General features: G+C 39.7%; 1 protein-coding gene across 1 annotated transcript; it reads right to left on the reverse strand.

Moving 5' to 3' along the window:
* Positions 1-529: 529 nt before the first annotated feature.
* Positions 530-17,381, reverse strand: COPS3 (COP9 signalosome subunit 3). Its single transcript, XM_030576850.1, is given in 13 exon segments — positions 530-4,351; positions 4,596-4,676; positions 5,153-5,172; positions 5,175-5,265; positions 5,721-5,807; positions 6,398-6,571; positions 7,364-7,504; positions 8,941-9,120; positions 9,887-9,979; positions 10,916-10,965; positions 11,061-11,173; positions 13,676-13,805; positions 17,233-17,381. Coding segments are annotated over 13 exon segments (1,269 nt in total). The 5' UTR covers positions 17,288-17,381; the 3' UTR covers positions 530-4,297.
* Positions 17,382-17,767: the final 386 nt, after the last annotated feature.

Consider the following 17,767-nt stretch of genomic DNA (forward strand, 5'->3'; position numbering starts at 1 on the left):
TAAATTATCAAGCCATGGAATGGCTCCAGGATGATCAAAGGCATCCAAAACTAACCTCTCCTTTGGGGCATGGAGGTGTCTTGGATCATATCAGTTATGTGTGAAATACTATTTACTCCTACCTCAGTTCTCCAGCTAATCCAATGCTTGTGCCAAAGACCAGGTGCTCACCTTTCCAGTTTAGTTATAAATTATAGACTTAGAAAGAGACCTTCTAAAAATGTTAAAATATATTACTGGCACATGAAATCTTAAATTAGAGTGAATAAATGAAGACTTGGCACACCACTTCTGAAAGGTCGCTGACCCCTGCTATAGAAACTCCTGACTAAAGCACAATGCATCATCAAGTGCACTGGAAGCTGTATAGTGTCACTCTAGACAGCATTACAGCTCTTGGACAGAGTTAACGTTGCTAAAAAATGGGGGGAACCCCAAAAGCTGTAACGTAGTCAATTCAAAGCCTTGGCTAACATCTCATTATTATAGGGCAGGCGTAGTATATGTAAGACAAACTAAAAAATTACACTTCTGTTTGTGATCTTTATTTTTCAATAGTACATTTAAACAACTTCTCAGGACTAACCTTCTCAGCCATTCTGGCCATGCAGCAAACCACATTTCCTAAGTTATACAGATAACCTATGACAACACAAGAAATGGGTCACAGTTGTAGCCTAGTAAGAGGGGAAAGGTGTGCAGAAAGAAGCAATTTTAGTCAGCCAGCAGCACCTGGAGCAAGGCAAATATACTGCATGTGTGAAAAGCTCAGTGAACTTATGCTGCAGTGCTCAAAAATGGCACAAATATTACAGGAAGTTATTCAGAAGCAACTTCTGGTCCTTTCTCAACTATTTCAATCTGTTAAACATCTGAATTAAAGGCCCCACCCTGTGGCTAGAAACTGTAGTTGCAAGTTGCTTTAAGGAAGGGTATAGCTTACCCTCAACAAATTGAAGTACAGTTGCAAACTAGATGCACCAACATATGTATTAGATTTCACTGTACATGCATCTAATAGGTTGTGGATGCATCTTGTGGGCACTTATGAAGATTGTGGCCACAGGATTTTTCAGATTTTAAATTCAGTTGAGTGTAACATGCGGTGTTAAGTTTAATTATATGTTTTTCCCTAAAATAGTATTTAAATCCAAAAGGCTTAAGTGGTGGCAAAGCTTCCAGTCCCTCACTGGGGTCTGAACTGTTCTGCACTTTTCAATGACCAGGTCAGATGAAAGCAATGCAAGGAGTTAATTTGTTGAAAACCTACAAAACTTTATTTGCAAGAGTCCCAGAGGATGTACAGATGCCAGAACTGAGTCACCCTAGGCTGTTGTCACTCTTGTCCTACTTCAGCCCTTGCAACTGCCAGTAGCTTGGGGCACCATGGCTCACGTTAGGTGGTAAGCTCTAGTGAGCTAGGATCTTGATTACAATTTTCAAAGCCAACTAGAGGATTTATCTACCCAACTTCTGTCAGTTTCAATGAGAATGGTGTGGCTAAACCTGCCAGCTGGCTTTGAACAAGTCAACACGTTTTCTAAACATTTAGAACACTAAAGTACTGTAGCATAAAACAAGGACTATATAACTTGGAAATTTTATAGGTGTTTACACACCACCTTTTAAACTTGTTCACGTGGCTTATTTGACCAGTGTAAGGACAAAAAAAAAAAAAAAATTATACAACCGTTAACAAGCAGTTGTATCAAATCAACTGCATGACTAACACCAGTTTGCTCAGTGGTACTATATTAAACTAAGTAGTTTGTTGACAGTTATTTGAGACAAGTCCACCAAAGCACAAATAGGAATGGCTTAAAGTTGTACAGCTGAACTTATCACTTAGAAAATAGAAGATTGTTGGTGTTTTTTAAACTATTAAAATACTTTTGTTATATTCACTTCCTATGCCATGTTTTAAATGATTCTTCTATGTGAAAGGGGGCCTTTTCACACATTTGTATAAGCTGCAGTTTGTGCTTAGCCATTTTCCGTATCTGTTGTGTAGTGACTGCACATAGGGAAGGACTTTCACAACCCAGCTTCACACTTGAACCTGCAGTGCTACCAATCTTTAAGATATTTCTAGAGCACCAAACAGGATAGCACATTCAGCATTTACAATCACCGCAGGATTAAAACAGGAGAGAAGGTTGGGAAGGAGTAAGGCCCAGATTTGTAAACATATTTAGGTTCAATTTAGAAGCCCAAATCCCATTTGGATTCAAGAGCATAAAGCCCTTTTGAAAATGAGATGTAGACACCTAACCCATTTGAGGCATTGCAAGGCTGACCGCCCTCATGTCCAAATGTCTTTAAAAATCTGAGTCTAAGACTTAAAATCACAAATCTTACTAATTACAAGTGTGGCAAGTCAAATTATGAAAGACAAGGACTTGCTGTAAGGTTAGGTGTGAAAGCTGTCTTCAGTATAGAAGCTGTTTTATGATGGGAAGCAGCACATCCAAGGATATGTCTACACAGGAAAAAAATATACCCTGCTGCAGTGGGTCTTAGAGTCCAGGTACATAGACTGGGTCCCATGCTAAAAATAGCTGTGCAGATGTTCTGGCTGGGGCTGTTGAAGCCTACTGAGGGGGGTGGATTTCACAGCTCAAGCTGGAACATCTAGACAGCTATTTTTAGCGCTGTGGCATGAGCCCAAATCTACAGATGTAGGCACTGAGATTTGCTGTTGTAAGGATTTTGTTTGTTTGTTTTGCTGGGTAGACATACAAAATAATGGAGCAAGCCATTTGAAGAAAGAGTTTTAAACAACACTCATACACCAGCTATAGACGAGCTTGCACATCGTTTTTGCTTTTACTAGAGAGGGCATACCTCTGTCATAGAAGGCTCTGCTAGATTTAGAGCTCTTCAAAACAGTTCTCAGTATCAGCGTTAGAAGCACAGGTGCTCCATAGTCACACAGTACTCTCACGTGGAATAGGGCCTTTAGTAGTGCTCAGCACCCAGCAGCTCCCATGGAAATACTTAAGTGGGAAGTGTGGGATGCTGAGCAATTCTGAAAAATCTGATTCAGTGACAAGTTTATGTCTGACAGCAGGAGGACAGCAGTGACAGCAACTGTTTCAAAAGTGCTCTGTTAACAGTGAGAAGTTTCAGATACACAAGAACTACAAAACTAACAGCGAACCTATTGATTCAATGGGTAAACTACTTAAATAATTCAACAAGGCATCTATGGTTGAAATGAATACTTGGATTTCAAGCTGCAGAACACTATTCCAGCATACATTACCTCCATATGATATGTCTGCTTTTATATTAGTAGTGTATTAAAAGTGCCACAGAGAGGTAAGCCTCAACGGTAGCTCTATAGTACCCTTGTACTTAAACGGAATTCACACACACAGCCAAGTTCCAGGCTGTTTTAAAAGCTCCTTTGTCAGGTTGTGTAGTCTTGAGCCACTAGAGTTCTTTTCAATGCAAACTGGACTTCACTTCTGTCTTGCTCCACAAAATCCAGGTTTTAAAGATACTCTTGTTTAGCTCTAGAAATTTTCATCTGATTGCAAGAATATCTCATTAATATTGAAGGACATTAATTCTATCATTGGTTTTTTAAATTACTGGCATAAAATAAGTAGTTGTCATATACAGAGGACCCTATAGCCTTTTGCGCTCTACAGCAGAGCCAGCTAATGCCACATTCTAATTCCATACCAGCACGGGAGTGCTATGGTAATATTCTCAGCCTTTTGGGATGAAGGGAGTTTATATTTAATCACTTAATAGACAGCTGCCAGCTGGATTGGGTAGGGATAGAATGTAAGTTTACAAAAATTGTTACTCTTAAATAAAGTAAATTATTTTTTCTATACATTGATAAATAAATCTGTATTTATAGAGCAAACTGAGTCCAAAATGCTTTCAAATAACGAACTAATAATTCTCTTGTATAAGTGACCCATACTTGTATTCTTCCCTGAACACACTTTAAACAAATTCTGTAGGAGAGGAAAAAGGACTGCTACAGAAACAGCAACATTCAAACCATTTAAAACAAAAGGAAGATTATTTAATGCATTAACGATGTTAATCTGAAGATAAATAAATCCACAACAGACTTTAAAATTTCTTTGAGATTTCCTTCTTTGCAGAGAATATTTTTGAAATCATACAGTACTGAGAAGGTGTCATTTATTTTTCTAAATGTCCAGGTGAAAGCCTCAGTTCTCTCTGCTCTCTTCATAGGACTTTCAATGCCCAGTCCCAAAAGGTGGTTTTCTTTAGCTTTTACTTTAAAACTGAATAGCGGCCAATGTTAATTTCAAGAATAACTTGAAGGTTTGCTTCCTGAATCATCTTCTTGAGAGCCCATACTCTGTAAGGGAAGAAGAGAAGTTAATTCTGTAGAAATTCTCTCGAGATTTATTTTCATCCTAAGCATAACTCTAAAATGTCTAATCACAAGAGATAGAAAAATAAAGTACACATGAAAGAACCTACACTCTCACTTTTTGCACAGTGCTCACCACTTTCCACATCTGACTTTGTTTTAATGTATGGCTTTATTTAGATTCTTAAGTTCAGTATACATTCTCTGTGAAAGACCTTATGTCAGTTACCTTCTGCACAAACTGAGGGTTCACAGTGATCTCTTGATCCATGGCTTTCAGTCGTTCGTCAAGCTCTATACATTTCAGCATCTGAGAAAGACACATTAAAAACAGCAATCTGATCAGTTTGTCCAATTACATTTATAGCTCAGATGTGTTATGAGCTAATGAAAAGGAAGCATTTCATAGCCAATGTTACAGATGAACAAGATTTTTAAATAGAAGAGTAATTTTTCTAGTATTTAACTCAAAATCAATCCTATTGACCTCACGTAGTCAATATTATGGGGTTAAAGTGCTGGCATACCTCAGCTTGTACCTAGCATACAACAGGGAACTCAGCGCTGATGGTAATTGCCTAGTAGAGATGGTAAATGACTACAACTTAATTGCTATAATAGCAGAAAAATTTCATAGCCCTGCATTTCTGCTATATTGAGATGCTTCACCTTGTAAAGCACCTGGCTTCCACTAATTCAAGAAGTGAATGTATCACAAAAATCTCTCCTTATAACACCACTATTAGATTTTGAAGGCAATAGCAAGAATGTAGTAAATGTTATTACCTCCTGATCAATGTTATGAGCATAGCCGGATTATTGTATTTTTCAGGATTATCATGGAAACAGACCATACCATCTTTCTGATTAATACTTGCAAAGATTTCACCATCTTCTATCTGAAAGAGGTGAAACAGTTTGTAATACAAAGATTAACCTGAATACGGAAGAGTAAAAAAAAAAAAAGTTTAGATAGCCCACAGTAATGATTCAAACACTGATCTTAAATATATTTTAGAACTTAATCAGTCTTGGTTCTTCCTTCCAACAGGTCTATTCCAACAGAGGAATGATGTACATCATTCCAGTACAAGACAGGCATTACCAATGTTTGGTTTGGACTAAAGCAGTTCAGAAGTTTTCAACCAGGAGGTGGGCAGCGTAAAAATCAGGGCAGACTTCCTGTAGCTTCTTATTAGCCCCCTACAGAAGTCCTACACTGGACAATTGGAGATTGTCACTGCTAAATCAAATATTGACTGGTCACATCAGAATATTAACAAGTTATAGTCCTTAAAGCTATTTGGGTCCGTTTTGTAATTAAAAGCCATTTTAGTCAAGTAACATTCTTTACCATGTGAAGGACGTATTTTTCTGCTTCCTGCGGCCCCGATAGCTGCACTCTACTTGCCATATCTTGTAATGACAGGGTTAAAAATGTCTGAAAGTTAGAAGCACAGCAAACCATTATAATCTGAAGCTACCTGCTGTTCCTATGAGTTCTTTATGGACTACATAACTAACCACATTTTTTTAAACTGATCTGTTGACTGATAATGGTGGGAACATGCAGAATAGGCAGATAGTACAAGAATATCATGGAAAGACTGGACTCATTTCTTCAGTGGAAACAGATGTTTTATATTGCTGGGTGCACATATGTGCACAACTGGGTGACTATTACCAGAATGCTTTGTTTACAATTCTTTCCTTCCTAAGGGAAGCCTAGGTGATGTCAAGCTTCCTTTTTCCCCATGAATGTTCTCTGCCAGACTAATACAGCTATTTCTTTCTAGAGATTATCACATGGTCTTGAGGTTTTTCTTTTAGACACGAAAGCTTATGCCCAAATAAATTTGTTTCAATCTTTAAGGTGCCACTGGACCCCTTGTTAACTTTCCCTGATCAACTCTAGGAACCAATATGAACTCATATACACACAAGACAATTTTTAGATTAGTTCTTCCAGAAACAGTGTGCTAAATCCAGAAAGTCTGGATGACTGATGCCAAAAGAAAATCTGCACCTTACCTTGGTTAACCTCTGTATATTCTTTTTATAAAGAGATGACAAGCACTGCTTAACCAGCCCCATATTGTTATCTCTGGTGAATGTTTCACTATGTTTGTTGACCAAGTTTCGGAGCTCCGATGGTTTATTGGTTGAATAAACTTGTGCTAATTCATGGTATGCATTACTAAGGGGCTGTAATTAGAAAAACAGATTTTTAATGCATATGGAATTCAATTTTACAACAGTCTATTTAATTGCGCTGAACGTTATTTAAGCCACTGTTATTGTCAAGATCATAAAACTTTTTTTTTTTTTTAAAAGGGGGCTCAGGTCCCCCTGTGAGTTAATGCACTAGACTTTCACCTCTGAAGATCTAGATTTAAAGCTTGTAGAACACAAATGAAGTATGTTTGGTGGTTTCAACCTAGTTCCCAAACATCTCTTCGTATCACAAAAGCATGAAAGTCAGATGGTAGGCTCCTTGAGGCAGGGACTGTCTTTGCACTCTACCTATATTCAAGCCAAGGGGGTCAGATCCTGCTTAGGGGCTTTAGGTACCACTGCAATATTAAATATCCACATTTAGAATCTCTGCACAATAAACTGAATTATTTGTTATAGCATTGCTGAGATTCAAGCAGAGGTCAGCCATGTGAAACTAGAAGGTTTGTTTAGTTTCAGGACATGGACACCACACACAAAGAACTAGTGGGAAACTTAAGGAGTCTTGCTTACTATCTAGCAAAAGGCAGAGGCTAGCGAGTTCACCAAGTGCATTAAGATGTCAGATTGATCAGTGTGCCTTTTTTTCTGGTTACAAACAAGCACAAGCTCGAATGACATTTGTTCCTAACATTTCCAATAATCTAGAACAGTAAACAGAACTGCATAAAAGATCCAAGGAAGACAGATTCTTGGCAAACATTGCAACTTTTATTCTGAATGTATAGTCCAGTTATTGTTCAACTGCCTTTGAAAACTTACCTTAATGAATCTACCCACTATCTGAGAGGTGTACTTCGGTAGCTGTTGAACTTTGCCAAGTAGTATCAAAGAAACTAGAATGTACTTTTTATACGATTCCAACATAATATGACTGACTGCCATGGCTGGAGTAGTTATTGCCTAAGCAAGAGAAAGGGATGGGAATAAAAAAAAATGAATGTCACTGGCATAAACTGTATTAAAAATCATTTCTAGATTTAAAACTCCATATGTGAAAGAGAGAAGTGCTGGAACATGTAATTCACCAGTGTCTGTTACGGTCTATGAAAATGAAAGCTTGTTAGTGAGAAATCACTCAAAAGTGCCTAAAAAGCAACTTCTGGACCAGCTGTCAAAAAAAAAAAAAAAAAAAAAACCACAACATAATATTTTGTATAGTGAAACTGGTCTTAAAAATGACCCCACAAGGGTCAAAACAAAACTTTTTTCATTTAGTAGTGGTGGACTTTAAGTACAGATCAAGCATTGTACTGGAAACCTTTGGAAGCCTTTGAGGAGATTACTTGTAGGAGGGGCTGGCTACTGAAGGTAGCTGGGTCATTTTCCATAAGATTTGTATCCATTACAAATACATACAAAGGTTTTGAAAAGCTTTACGTCATTCATTTGTACAGAAACAATCATTTAAATTCAAGAGTGCCAAAAAAGGTTAGAGGGAAAGTCAAGTTAAATCCCTTTTGTCTCAAGGTTTTACCCCTGCTAGAACACCTACAATCACCAAAAGAGCAGGAAAAAAAGTTGACTTTGTGCATTTGACCGCATTTGTCGTGAACAGAATTTCCCATTTATGGGTCTTCCATACAGAAACAAGGAGAAAGAAAAGCCATTTACAAATAATTAGAAAAACAAGTGACAGCAAACACCAAAAAATTAGTAGTGATTTCAGGGGCAGGTGTACTACCTGAAACCACTAAACTGATTTTTCTTGAATTTAGCATGTGATTTTAAATCTAAATACATGTTTATGAAAGTCAGCCTGTGAATTGTTGCCATCCACTGTGAAATAAGAAACGAATGGCAATCCAAGAAAGTTTAAAAGGAGATAAAAAGTGACACAAACATTTGGTATCCAGGCTCAGCCATACAATCTTATAGGCATGTAATCAGACCCCTTGAGGGTTCTATGGCGCAATATCACTTGAATTTTTGGCTGGAAATGCACAGTGGGCCATTATTTGCAGTTACACAATTTTTTTTTCCTATACAGCCCTGATTTTAGCAGAAAAGGATATAGCAAAATCCTAGAATAACTGAAAACTCATCTAACTTAGATCTGCTAGATAACTGTATATGGTGCAGATATAAAATAGCAGTACATATATGGAAGGCACTCAAATACTGCGGTGATGAGCAGCAGTACAAAACTCCAGGATACATATATTTAACATAAGTAGAGGTACAAAAATAAGAATCAAAAGACTCTCATACCCTATATTATGAAAAGAGCCATAATTGATTTTTTGGGGAAGTTTACAAAACCCTATACATACAGTTTTGGACTTTCAACCAATCACATTTCTGATCTTCCCACAGACTTTTGATTCAGAGAAAGTTACCTGTTCGTAAAAGTAGAGCGCTCTTTCAAAGTTCTTTAGCCCAGTGTATATCATCCCACCATAGTAGTAGTAACATAAAAAGTGCTTCGCATCATATGCCCCATTCTCTTTACAAATATCCATCATGTCCACATCTAGATATGGGAGGGCAGGTTTAAAGCATTTTGCTAACAAACAGAGCTACAAGAAAATAAACCAGAGTTACATGACCAAACACCTCTATTCCATCTTAAAAAACAACTAAAATTCAGTTTAGTACCATTTATTAATCTCAGTGCACTTTATTGCAAAAATGCAAGTAGCACCACAATCCAGGAAATGGTGCAATTCCAGTAGTGTTTTACTATAGGCTGGTCATAACCATTATGATATTGCAAGATCTACTACACCACTGATGAGCCATTACAAATTATTTAATGTTAAAATAACTCCACCCTAATTTGCAAATCTGCCTGAAACATTCCACACAAGCTAGCCTGAAGTACCACATGGGACATCCCAGTTCAGGCCCTGTGCCCTGGGAGATAAGAGCATGCAAAAACAGAAAAATCCAGCCCAGAGAGATTGGAAGAGACGTGAAAATGTCTCATGCCATTGTTGAGCAAACCTCCTCTGAATAACACTCAACAATGTCTGGCCCTGGAAGGAGCTGTGTGCTGCCCTCCTCAGCAAAAGGAAGGATCACCACCATCCGACTTTCAGAAATGATGGGGGAAGGGGGGACCAAAATAAAAGATCTGAGAGGATCCATTACAAATCCCATTCTAAATGATTTCCATTATTAAAACGTCAGCATCTCTTATGGTTTACTACTGTCATAAAGCCCACTATACTTGTACCCATTCCTCCATTTCAGAAGAACCAAGCAGATATTCACCCACTGCACAAAGGGATTGCGCCAATTTAAAATGTTTACTCTTGGTATAAGCCTGATATAATCTTTTACCTGGCAGAGATCTGCATGTATTGAGGTCAGCTGGTTTGTGTTCATCTGCATCTTGTCTATGGCTTGTCTGAGAATGCCAATTCCTCGCAGGGGCTGTCAGAAATTACATCTCTTTCAGATAATTTCTCATAGATGGCAGCACATTGGATCTTATGTTGACACTTACAAATGAAAAATAACACTAATTGATAGGTTACATTTAGTAACAATTACTCTGAGGTTCCCCCTTCTTTGTAGGATACTGCAGTCCCTTCTTAAGAGGTAAAATTATCCTTGGCTATTAAATAGCCTTGGTTTGCTTCTCTTGATGGACTACTAAAATTTAGCATTTCTGCTGCAAAAAGGCAGTTCTATTAAGAGCATATTATATGGTTAGAATACTAGAAAATTACATTCTAAAAGGCCTAATCATCAGAACACCAAAAACATGACCCTGTTCACAATGAAATCAAAAGCAAGACTCCCAATTAGTTTCATTTGGAGCAGAACTGGCTTCAACCCTATTTTCTGACTCTAAAGAATAATAAAGTGACTGGAAAGCTAACTTCTTAATCTTACAAATGTGTTTCTCAAACCTTTGTGTTTAGTTAGTCCACTTTAAACCGTCATCACAGTTTGTTGTATATTTTAAGACACCTACTCAGGTGGTAGGCTCACGTGAAAATAATGCTGAAGCGAGTAACAACTGACTTACCAGTACCAATTATTTTGGTACAAACACTTATCTTTGTGTATTGTCTAGAGAACGTCAGCTCCATCAAAAATTAATGAGCACAGTGATTTCGTATTGTGTATATTCCATATCATGGTTTATTTACCAGTGTTCTAGAGAATTAATGGTATTTTCTTCCTTTTAGGATCTCTCTGAAATAACCCTTTTTAAAATCTAATTTTGGATTCATTACCTTCCTATACATATACAAGCAAGAATCTGAAGAGAAGCTTTCTTAATGAGGAATTAACAACCAATCTCAAAATAAGACCTTGGATATGTAGTCTATTTATTGCTACTGGGTGACATCTACTTACCTGTTTTCTTTCCACAAGGGCATTTGTTAACTGGTGGCAGAGGCCAGCAACTAGATACAACAATAAAAAAAGTGAAAATCACAAATACCAACTATACCAAATGTAGATTATGTAAGAGTACAGAACAAATTGAAATTTCACTTACAAGTGTCTGTTGCATATCTAATGTGCTCCCCATTACAAGTGCTGATAAAAAGCTGGACCTGCGAGAATAATGTTTCGAAATCAGGGACACTTGGCATAGAAAACTTCACAAACCTAAAAACAAAACAAAAAATTAAACACTTAGTTTCTGTAAATAGAAAACTAAGGTATCATCCTGAAATCATCTCTGCCGGGGCAGGTAAACTTCTTCAACTGTGTGGAGCTAATTGCAGACTTGGCCCAAAGTGTGTATGTGGACTTTTTTAGTTTGGCAGACTAAAACCTTATAATCCAAGCTCAAGTACCTTGACAAAGAACAGTCCATGGCTTTACAGAACTAAACGTTGCAAGTATGCTGTCTCAGTTAAGAAGAGTAAAAGCATCTTAAACCCATTTATCTGACAACTACATTGATAATTGAGAATGTGATTAAAAACCGCTCACCTCGTCTTATGCAAACTTTCACTACAGAGCACATTACAGCATGTGAAGTAGTAACTTTAATAGCATGAAGAATACTATAATAGAGCAAACAAACAAAAAAAACAACCATAACACTGCACCACACATTCCCACTCCCCTCACATTCTTCCTCACCCTAAAGACACATATAAACAAAAGTTTGCACTTAGTTAATCACCGGTTTTCTTATGGACATATCAACTTACTTTTTCAAGCTATATATTGCTTAAAGTTTATTTTTTTGAGAGCAGAAGTAGTCTTAATGGTTTTGTATTCCCTCTGCTACACCAAGAACAAACCACCACATTAGTCCTTCATAAGTACTTCCCATTGACCTTGGAAATATTGATGTACTATTGGTACTGTACCCTTCTGCTGGTTCTTCTTTACTGCTTTCTCTCTAGGTCTTAAGTATGCTTGTGGTTCCTTCTCAATAAAATGTTTAGAAGTGAGTTTCTCGAGAAGCATTCAAATTCCTCTCATCTCCTCTGCTCCTCTTTGACCCTGAACTCTGTTTGCATATCACTACCTTCAAAACATTGCCCATGACGACACTGCCTTGACTATATCGCCACTGAAATCCTCATCCATGCATTCAGCACACTTCTCCTTGACTGCTGCAAATCCCGGCCTATTCTGTGGCCTTCACAAATTCCAACATCCCTCTGAAGCCTTATTCTGAAAAATCTCCAAGCACCTCACTCCACTTACTGCCCATTTATTTTAGGGTGTAGTTAAAAACTGCCTATATTCTTAAACTTCATTTACTTGTTGCAGATGGCTACTGACATACCTGCTATTCCGCTTGTCCCTTCACAAAGTCTTTCCACTGTTTGTTCCAGACAGAAGCTACAGTATGGAAGCCTTGCACTATTTTCCTGTACTTCTGACTCAATGAATCCATCCGTTCAAATCTCATCATTTAAACATCTCCTCTTACTGACAGTTTCCCTTCCTCCCCTTATTTGTTCTCAAACTAAATGTTTTAATTTGCTCACCCCTACCCCCACCCCATGTTTTCACCATTGGTGAGGCATGACAAAGATTGTGCGCTTTTCAAATAAAATTGTAATGCATTTTTGGGATCCAACTTGCATAAAATGCAATACAAAGTGAAGTCCTCTATGTAGATTTGCAACAAGAGCTAGTTTTCTAGCAGATGAAGAGGACATTTTTGTTTCAAAAAGTTAGTTTATAGCAGTAGTCCCCAACCTTTTTCATCTGGCGCCAAGCCACGGATGACTGTGGTGGCGGACAAGCATCCACCAAAATTCCGCTGACAAGCGGCAACATTAGTAGGCATCACTGCCAGAATGCTGCCAACAAGCTGCGTCATCCAGAGAAGCTGCCGCCGAATTACCACCGAAAATCGGCGGCATCGCCTCTGGATGACGCAGCTTGTCAACGGCATTTTGGCAGTTGCCTGTCCACCCGCCAGTATGTGGGTGCACTTAGACGCCCCAGCGGGCGCCGTGGAGGGGACCCCTGCTTTATAGAATCCCAGTAGTGCCACTTGTGAAGACACTTCCCTTGAAGTTATGTGATGTTAGGAAGGAAAGATGGCTCCAACTCCCTACATACAATTTTTCAATAACTCATCCATACCCTAACCCCCTACAACAGTTCAACTACTCTCTTAACCTGCATGATAACAATGAGACCTTCCAGACGGGCAAAATAAATGTTAGCTAAGAAACAGACAGCAGCCCACACTTCTCCATGTATGAAGTGACATTCTGCTTAATGTTATTAATCGAGTTTTCTAATATTCCATTTATGCATCATAGCTTAGAAACATTTGATTTTTTGTTGAACCCATGAGCAAAAGTAATTATCTGTGCAGACCTTCTATATATAATAAGAACAGATGTTGCTCATAATTAAAAAACCCTTCCTGGGAGCTGTTAGTCATGGTATTTTACCAATTTCAGAACTGGAATAATATCAAAAAAGTGAAACATATAAATCAATAATTTATTTGTAAAAGGAAAGTACACTACAAGAAAAACAAATTAAGCACCAGTATGAAAACAGCATAGTGAAAATGCAAGTATCCAACAGTAATAATTTTGGCTAGCAAGTCACCATACACAGTCTGAAGTTTTGGAAAGTATAAGTAAATTAAGCCTTTAAGTAAAGGAAAGGATCACTTACAAAACAGCAAGAACCCCTAAAGAGTGTTCTTGCACATCCAGGGCACCAAGCACTGTATCCAGATGGGAGAGATTTTTTGCTAGCAGTTCCCCGCTTTTATTGATCAATTCACAAAGCTGGGTCATTTGCCCTGAAATATGAAATACTGCTGTCAGAATTAAGTTAGAATACTAAACGAAAATTACTTAAAGCAGTCAGCACATCCTCATTTAACACTTCCTGGCTTTTTCCTAGGATTTTTTTTAAAGAAGCAACTTCATTCAGTGAAGTAGTAAAACCTACTAGTTTGTTGTTGTTAGCAATAGCCTAAGGAATCCAGTTTCCCATGCTAGTGAGGGGACTCACAACTGCTTAAGCTCTCACTTTAAATAAAAATTTAGCTTCCAGTTGTTATGACTGCAGAGAAAACCTTTAAAAGAATAACAGATTGTAAAACCAATGCAGTATCATTTTCCTGAGTCTGCAGCAGCTGCTCAGAGTTTTGCCAAGCTATATGAGTGGAGTTTCACATTTACAGAAACCTATGGAAAGTCCATCCCCATAAAGTTGTCCTTGGACAGCACCCTAGTAGAAGTCTCAGCATCCTCCACCTTCTCAGCAGCTGAGGTGCCAGGAAACTAGTCTTCTCATCAGAGTGCTGCTCCTGAACCTTGGCTTCTTGAATGTCTGATCAGCTTTTTCAGCCTGTCCATAGCACTTTTGAAGTACAGTATGTGGTCTGAAAAATTTAGACTCAACATAACCTCTAGATAAAAGAGATTGGAGAAAAATCTCTATATTTTCCAGTTTAGTTTGTGCATACAACAATATTACATCCAGTCACCTGTAGTTTCCTGCTTAGGAGATTCAACACAGCATGGCGAAAGAGAAAAACACTGCAAATTAAAAAGTGTGCTAAACCTACAAAAACTGACAGAGGGATCAGAGGCAGATGCTGTACCTCAAACTGTTTTTACATATCTTTTAAAAAAAGACTGGAAACAGACTTGGTTCAACTGTCTATTCTGACAAATGAGATACAAACTGAATTCAGGGTCTAACCTCACCTCCTAGAATCTCTGAATCTCTCTATGTAAAAGGGGAAGAGTACAAACATTGTTCTCATCTCTCTCTAACCTTTTCCTCCAAATTAGGATAAATAATGAAAATTTAGCTTTGAGAGAGGGGTGTGGTCTAATGGTCTGAGTACAGGACTGGAAACTAGAAACTCCAGAACTGTAATTTTAGCTCTAATAATGACTCCCTCTATGGCCCCAGGGCTATTACTTCATGCATATATCCACCCTACTGGATAATTAAGATAATTAGAACACTCTGAAGTTACATAATACCGTGCAACTACTAAACACGATCAGTTTTGATAACTTTCCCCTATTAGATCAATTAAACATCAAAATGAATCTGTTCTGTCAGCATATTTCCAGCCATCAAGCAATCTACATGAACAAATTTCTAAACAAGTTGAATGTTATATAGTATAACAGTTAAAATATATATATCAAAAGAAAGTTTGAGCCCCACCCAGAAATAACTCAGTCATTAAAGAGATCAAAAGTGGACTTAAATTTTATGAGAAAACATCAATTCTTTACCTCTTTCAAAGATATGAACATCCCACATAGAGAAACAAAGGGCTGGTCTACATTAAGTCTGTGAAAAATGTCATGGCCTGTGAGATGCAATTAAGCTGCCTTAAACTCCAATGTCCGTAGAATTTTTCCATCAATCTAGCTACCTCCTCTCAAAGAGGTGGATTTACTACAGAAACAGAAGAACCCCTTCTGTCGCTGCAGTAAGTGTTTATGCTGCAGCTGTACTGCTGTAGCATTTCTAGTGTAGACATATGAAATAAACATGAAAGTAAAGGTCAGTATGTAAATATGGCATAAATTTGGGGTTTGAAAAGGCAATGTTATTAAAAGGCTTTCCGTGCACAGATTTATGAAAGAGCCAATATGTAATCCTAACAATTTTTTATCACATGCCTCCTGAGGCATAAAATAGCCCTGAAATAAAATAGAATTTCAAAATGACACACTACCATCAATCTATACACTAGCTGATATAGTACGGCTATAACCTAAATCTGGAGTTAAGACTACTTTCCTAATTTGCAAAACTAAGGTCTGGTCTACATTAGAGACCTATATCAGTATAACTACATCACTCAGCTGGTGTGAAAAATCTACACCTGAGTGATAGTTAGGGCTGGTCTATACTGGGGGGGGGGGAGGAATTGATCTAAGATACGCAACTTCAGCTACATGAATAACGTAGCTGAAGTTGAAGTATCTTAGATCGATTTATCTCTCATCCTCACGGTGCGGGATCAACATCCGCGGCTCCTTCGCGCTGGTGGAGTTCCGGAGTCGACGGGAGCGCTTTCGGGGATCGATATATCATGTCAAAATGAGACGCGATATATTGATCCCTGAGAAATCAATTGCTACCCGCCAAAACGGTGGGTAGTCTAGATGTATCCTGATACTGACCTAATCCCCTGTGTAGACAGTGTTATCTCAGCACGAGAGCATCTCTCACCAACATAGCTACTTCCTCTTGGGGAAGTGGATTAACTATGCCAACAGGATAGCTCTCTCGTGTCATCTTAGAGGAAATTCACTAAAACACTGCAGCATTTTAACTGTATATTTGTCCCAAGGTTAAGTTTACACTGCAGTATAAGATAGGTTCAGATTTGAGGCCAAAGGCTTTGGCAATAGCAGCCAGTGCCTGCTGCTTTCCTGTTCATCTGCAGGCTCGCTAACAAGCGACAGATACCAAAGAGTGAGCAGCCAGGGGATTAAAAACAGTGGGAAGTAGCAATAGTGCCACACTAGAACCCAGCAAATACCACCACTTAGACCAAATATTACTGACCAAACAAATACAAGCGAAGAGTTTTACGTTTCAACATCTATTCCTCAGCTGTCCTAGAAAATTCCTAAATTTCTGGCCTTTAAGACCAAAATGGGCCCTTACGACGACAGTCTGACCTCCCGCATAACACAGGACGCAGAATTACACTACATGCTTTCTCCACCTAGCCCACGGCTTGTGGATGAACAAGAGTGCATCTTTTACAAAGAGACTTCCCCTCATGAGCTAAAGAGAAAAGGGGGTGGGACAGACTCCTGCAGATGCCAGCCATGCTACCCTAGTGAGACTAAAGCAGGGCAGGAGGCACTTTAAGTCAGGAGCGATATGAAGTACAGTTTGGAGACGCCTGACCCTAGCCCGGCAGACGCCAAGGCAGAAACCACTCACGTGACAGAAGAGTGGGGGAGTCGGGGGACCCTCCACGACCCGCACATTTACCCCCATCCAGGGGGCGGGGCCTATGGCAGCCCCATCTTCTCTCAGACACCCGCTGAGATGCACCTGCGCCCCCGGGGCGGGGCGGGGCCCAGGGGAGCCGTTCGCGGCCCAGCGCTCTCCTCACGGCTCCGGCCGGGTTCTCGCAGCCCCGCTCCCGCTCTCCGTGGCCAAGGCCCAGCCCCACCCCTGGCTGCCCCGCGCCCAGGCTCCCGCTGAGCCCGGCTCCCCCCCGCGCTCACCTTGGGCCGAGAGCTGCCGGACGCTGTTGACGAACTGCTCCAGGGCGGACGCCATCTTGGCGGCTCTCGGCGCGGCCGCGTCTCTCCGGGGCGGGGGAGACGGCGGGCAGGCGGCCCGGGCCGAGAGCGGCGGGGGGAAGCGGGAAGGAGGCTCCGCAGCGACGCCGCCGCCACCACCCAGCCAATCAGCGGCGGTTTCGGGAGCCGCGAGATTACGCAGCTAACGTCACTTCCTTCATGTAACATCGCGAGAGCAACGGCCCGCGGAACAAACGCCCCCTGATGGTTACCATGGGAACCTCCTGCACCCGCCCAGCTTCACGGCCTGATGTAAGCGCGCAGAGGCCAATACAAGGGCCATGTTACAGGCGAAGCCGTGACTCAGCAACAGCTGAGAGAGGCCCGTCAGTGACGTAATCGCTCTACGTCATCTTCTCTCCCTTCCTGCACAATATCAGCCTGTTGTCATGTTGCCTTAAACAAAGCACGTTGTGATGTCACCCGGCATCGCCTGGCATCACCCCCTCTCCACCTG

Source organism: Gopherus evgoodei, chromosome 10 (assembly GCF_007399415.2).
Source record: "Gopherus evgoodei ecotype Sinaloan lineage chromosome 10, rGopEvg1_v1.p, whole genome shotgun sequence".
Classification (NCBI taxonomy): Eukaryota; Metazoa; Chordata; order Testudines; family Testudinidae; genus Gopherus; species Gopherus evgoodei.